Below are 6,000 nucleotides of genomic sequence, written 5' to 3'. Positions count from 1 at the left end.
GCTGTATAGCACAGAGACCTCTCAGTATTCTCTAATGGCCTATATGGGAAAAGAATCTTAAAAAAAAAAAGTGAATATATGTATAACTGATTGACTTTGCTGTTTGTCCAAAACTAACACAACATTATAAGTCAACTATACTCCAATAAAAAATTTCTAAAAAGAGAATTTCTTGAATTCTCTGGTAGTCCAGTGGTTAGGATCCCCCTGCTTCCATTGCCGGGGGAACTAAGATCCCTCAAGCTGTGCGGTGCAGCCAAAAAAAAAAAAGATGTTTGGACTTTAGCTGAGGCATCAAGGTACAGAAGCATGAAATTCAAAAGTGGGATAGTTCATGTTCAAGGATCAGTTAGAGGCTCTAAAACCCAGAAGAAGGATATTTATGGGTCAAGGAAGAGCATTTTGTGAAGATTTTTTAATGAAATTATGCTATGGCTTCCTTCCACCCAACCCCTCATGGGATAAGTTTGGGTACACACTCTCTCACTTGATAACCTAGTGAGAGGAGCTTTAGAGGGACTACTTAGAGGTTTAAAAAATTCTCTTCAGTTAGGGGATACAGAGGACTGAGCTCTGAATCCCGTGAGAAATCCAACAAGCAGAGAACTGCATCTGGCCAGCTGCTCCCACAGCAAGAGGAGGGCTCTGTGGAACTTGCCCACACTCCAGTGTTTGTCAGGGCAGAGGAAACATGAATATTTCCTGCAGAGCAGAGGAGGCTGAGTGGAGGAGAGAGGAGCTGTTTTGATCCCTGCCCAAATAAACCGTCTAGAAGGGCAACGAGGCTCCAACAGTGAGTCTTTTAAGTGACAGCCAGAAAGCCAGGACGAGAGTGAACTGTCCTTGTCTGTGGAGCTGTAGCCAGAAGGAGCTCTGAGGTGAGACTTGGAAGAACCCATGGAAGTGCACCTGAGGGAAAGCGTCCGCTTCGGACACGCCGTTCAGGCCTTTTGGCAGGACCTGTTAAGTAGGAGTCTCCTTACCTTGTCTCCGAGCAGCCCTCTGTCTCATGCCTGCCCACTTTGGAGAGAGCAATAGCTAGGGAGGGGAAGAAGGGCCACGAAAAAGAGACAAAGCTGATCTTCCTCTCCTGAGGAAAAAAGATTCTGATTACCTAGTGAAGGTTAGTTTGTAACCTAAAGCACCTGAGGCCTTCCTGCTGCTCAGCACTGGCTGCAGGGGTCAGGTGGGCCTGCTGAAGTGCTCATGCAGTGGCAGGGAACATCTTCTCCATGCGTGCATTTTAAGGCAATAGTCGAGACAAAAGTAAAGTTGTGTTTGATTATATCCTGCACTTAGTGCTTGTTCAGTGGACATAAGATTCTGTAAAAACTTTCACATTTGGTGTTAAAGGTAGACCAACACCTAGATAATGCATAAAGACTTGTTCTTGAAACATGCCTTGACTTCTTTGAACGTTAGCGCAATATAAATATTTGCTCTTGAATTTCTTAATGTGATTTCCTGTTTAGTGTTGGCGTTTCACTTAATTGTCAAGTACCTTCATCCAAAAATAAAGGTTAGGATGCTGTTCTTCTGGTCTGACTAGACTGGTTTAGATTGTTTCATCAACATGATAGATGACTGAAATTTTTTTGAATGAGATTAAATGATTAAAAATCAGTAACATTTTTATATAACATGGACTGAAAAAGTCATACTTCTCCTTGAGTGGGTACATCCGGGGCTGTGGTGTGGTAATATCTGGCCCATCACCTCTCCCCCAGAGCCTGTCCACTTCTGATCCCTCCCACCAACACCTAAGCTAAGCCTGCATTGTTTGTACAGTCTCTTCATTGTGTTTTGTCTCCTTTCTGGTAAGGGAAGAAAGGAAAGAAATTATGGCTCATAAAATATACATAATTTTAAAATAACTTAAAATGTAAGAAGGCAAAGAATTAAATGAAATTGTTAGTCTGGTGAAGCTCCATTTGAATACCATTATTAGCAAATAGTCATTTGTACAGGGTCTGTCTGGACTTAACTTCCTTTGCTAAGGAAATAGAGTGGTTTACTAGTAGACTGTCAGAGCTGGGTGGAATGCTGGAGATCATTTCATTTTTTAAGACAATTTGTTGCTGTTAAAACTCTGCATTATTAAGCACTCTGTGCTATATTTGGAGGTTTAGACACATTTTCTCTAATCTTTAATAATTCTGGAAAGATCTGTGTTCAATCCCCTCTCAAGGTGAGAAAACAGACTCAGAGGAAATGATTTGCCCAAGAATTTGTTGCATAGTTCAGAGCTGGGGACTTGAGGGATTTGTTTATTTTATAGCTCATGTTCACTTAGGGCTCACTAGTTCATTATACTTTTTAACAATTCACAGACTCAGTGTCTTACAAGATCACTCATTTCTTTGGCACAAATTTATGATCATTTGTGCTCAGTATGTCTCTCTTTTGCTTTCCTTTTGTTTTTGTCTTTATAGCATCAGAACAGGAAATTATGACCTGACTCTTAAATCTTTTCTATTGTGAATGATAACATACTTTCAAAAAAGAAGATAAACTGTGTGTATGGCTTTATGAATAAAGTGAATATACAGTAACTATTATCTAGGTCAACAAATTGCCTGTGTGGATTTGATTCCTTTAACAAAAGCACAAAGCCCAGACTCTAGGCAGATGTTTGATTCTTAACTACTGTGTCCATATAACTCCTTTTCTTCAAGTTTCACCACTGTTGAGTTCGGTGGTTATTTCTTTGCAGTTTGATCACCTGGGCATGGGTTCCTAAATATATTTCAATTTTTTCAGACAGATTTCTTTCCGCAGATTAGAAGTTGCTTAAAACCATAGTTACCAGGATAGAGATTAGGTCCCAGGAGAATGTTTGGTTTATTTAAGGATACAGACTTTTTTCAGAAGTTCCACTGAACACAAATAATTGCTTTGCTAATTATAATGAGTCCTTGCCAATGCTTTGATCTATGAAACCATTCATCAGTCTGAGTAATATCTTTCCTGCACTGGTACTTTTCTCAATATGTCTTGCATTTTATGAGATAAGAACAACTAGAATTCCCCGTGTCATAATGTCCCCCATCTCCCCCTCTCTTGCAGCATGGGTTAGTTCTCTCTCCATGGGGATGATTTTCTTCTGCTGCCCGATTGTCAGTGTCTTCACAGACATATTTGGTTGTCGGAAAACAGCTGTCGTGGGCGCTGCTGTTGGATTTGTTGGACTCTTATCAAGTTCTTTTGTAAGGTAAGGACTTGGTTTCTTCATGTTGCTTTTCAAAATCTGTGCGCTATCTTCCAGATTTCCTTTCAGAAACTTTGCTGTTTACAAGGAAAAAAAGTCCTCCTTTTCAAGTGCTTAAAACTTGAAGCGTGTCACTTACGCACTGTCCACAGCAGCAAATCAGAGCTTGTAAATTTGAATGCTTTTGCTTGCAGTGCCTCAGAGTGAGATGCCAAGTCAGGGTACATGTGTTCCCTGGAGCCAAGAAAAAATATTTCTCCTTTTGTTTTTTTCCATTCACAGAAAAATCCCAAAGAACTCAGATTCTAGCAGTAAAGTTGTCTAAAGCAATGGCCTTAATTTAAGATCAACTCATTCTGAGTTCCAAAGCGTACAAGAACATATATTTTGAAATGGTTGTTCATAGGCTTGATGTGAAATATTTTTATTAATGAGATCTAGACTTTGCTGTTTATTTTAATCCAGGTAGAGAATTCCTACCTGCACTTTTTTGGGGGGTGGGGGTGGGGAGGGGGAAAGAACAGTGCTGAAATTTAAAAAGAGCATGACAAAATGTAGTGATCAAATGCAGCTTAAAATAAAAATTCCTATCAAAACATTGTTCCCTGTGTCTGTTAGAAGCCCTGCAGAGGCGCTAACTGCAGAGAGCTGGTGGGCACCCTTACCGTGGAAGCACCTCTCCCTCCAGCTCCTGTTTTACCTGCAAATCCTCTTTCATTATCAGGATAATCCCCAGATAGAGAAGCCCTGGTTTAATGGGTACCTCTGGCTAACAGGCAGCACTTAACAGGAAAACCCTTAGATGATTTCCACCCTCTGTCTCCTTTTGTGGTTTATCTTCATTTCCTGTCCCTTTCTCTTCCCTAGCTATCTTCGAGCTCTAGTTGAAAAGCATTATTGTAGTTACTAGGAAAAAAAAAATCAAACTTACATTGCTTGCCCTGTTGATTTTTTTCTATTTTTTTAAAATTTAAATTAAAAGGGGTTTTTTTTGCAATGTTGTGTTGGTTTCTGTTACACAACAGTGCAGAACAGCCATAATTATCCTTAGACCCCCTCCCTGTCTAGCCTCCCTACCCCCCACCCCCATCCCATCCCTCCAGGTCATCACAGAGCACAAGCCTGGGTTCCCTGTGGTGCACAGCAACTTCTCACCAGCTGTCCATCTTTCACCTAAGAGTTTCTGTCTGTTGCTGCTACTTTCTCCATTCATCCCGCCGTCTCCCTCCCCACTGTGCCCACAAGTCCATTCTCTACATTTGTGTCTCCATTCCTTCCCTGAAAATAGCTGCATCAATATCATTTTTCTAGATTCCATATATATGGTTAATATACTTTATTTGTTTTTCTCTTTCTGACTTATTTCACTCTGTATAACTATAGGTTCATCTACCTTACTCACTCAGTTCAGTCGCTCAGTCGTGTCTGACTCTTTGCAACCCCATGAACCGCAGCACGCCAGGCCTCCTTGTCCATCACCAACTCCCGGGGTCCACCCAAACCCATGTCCATTGAGTCAGTGTTGCCATCCAGCCATCTCATCCTCTGTCGTCCCCTTCTCCTCCTGTCCTCAACCTTTCCGCACTAGAACTGACTTAAATCCGTTCCTTTTTATGGCTGAGTAACGTTGCGTTGTGTGTATGCACCGCGTCTTCCTTATCCACTCCTCTGTCGGTGGACGTCTGGGTTGCTTCCCTGTCCTGGCTACTGTAAACAGTGCTGCTGTCAACACTGGGGAACACGTGTCGTTTTTGATTGTGATTTTCTCAGGGTATATGCCCAGTAGTGGAGTTGCTAGGTCATATGGTAGATTTATTCCTAGTTTTTTCATATTGTTCTCACTAATGGCTGTATAAGTTCACATTCCCGCTAACAGTATAGGAGGGTTCCCTTTCCTCCACATTATCTCCAGCATTTATTGTTGGTAGATTTTCTGATGCTGGCCATCCTGACTGCTGTGAGGGAGATACCTCATAGTAGTTTTAATTTGCATTTCTCTGTTAATTAATGATCTTGAGCATCTTTTCATGTGTTCATTGGCCATTGCCCTGTTTATTTATTTCTTCGATCTTTATTTTGGCCACACCACACAGCACGAGGAAGCTTAGCTTCCAACCAGGGATTGAACCAGGCCCCTGTGTGAAAACTCGGAGTCCTTAATCTCTGGATCACCAGGGGAGTCCCACCCTGCTTATTTTTAAGTATTCAGAATCAACAGAATCCGTGGTTTACTGATTTTACCCTCACTCTCCCCACATATACCCCTTCCTCAACTCTAAAGTGAGCCTTTCTTTCACCTTAGACATTTTATTTGGATTCTAAACAATTATTTTTATTTCTCTTTAGAAAATAAGTATTCCACCTTTAAAGTTGCCTTTGTTCTTGTCTTCTAAAGTTGTTTTTTAAAGAAATAAAGAACCAGTTTTGTTTGGGATAAGATTCTACTTAGGTAATTCTGTGAGATCATTTACTTTTAGTTCTTCTTTATCTCTAATACAGTATTGTGCTCTTACTGCCTCATCAGACCCCTGCATGGCCCAGAAGCCTCCAGATACCCATTGTCAGTGACCTTAGCATTTGCTGAAGTATTAACACTCAGGCTTTGGTGGAGAGAGAAACGAAGAGATAAAAAACTCATGTAACTTATTACCTAGTTTGGTAGACAAAATTCATATACACAGACCAACTTACAGCAAGCAATGTTTCTCAAACTTCTTTGACCACTGAGAAAAAAAATTATAAAGTGTATGTTATGTGGTGACCTAGTTCTTTTTCTCTCTCTTCCTCCCCCA

The 6,000-nt window shown here is 40.9% G+C and overlaps 1 protein-coding gene across 4 annotated transcripts in view; it reads left to right on the top strand.

The window, feature by feature from the left end:
* The window catches only part of SLC16A10 (solute carrier family 16 member 10), a 112,334-nt gene that overhangs the window by 65,941 nt on the left and 40,393 nt on the right, over positions 1 to 6,000 (top strand). For all 4 annotated transcript variants that reach the window (XM_086317302.1, XM_086317301.1, XM_086317304.1 and 1 more), the window contains exon 2: positions 3,067 to 3,211. In XM_086317302.1, coding sequence (XP_086173428.1) covers positions 3,067 to 3,211 — 145 coding nt within the window. The remainder of the gene's footprint in view (positions 1 to 3,066; positions 3,212 to 6,000) is intronic.

Source organism: Bos grunniens, chromosome 9 (genome assembly GCF_055505025.1).
Source record: "Bos grunniens cultivar Pamir isolate PY7600 chromosome 9, Bosgru_T2T1.0, whole genome shotgun sequence".
Taxonomy (NCBI): Eukaryota; Metazoa; Chordata; class Mammalia; order Artiodactyla; family Bovidae; genus Bos; species Bos grunniens.
The sequence above is the reverse complement of the archived record's forward strand: the minus strand, read 5'-3'. Positions and strand labels throughout refer to the sequence as shown.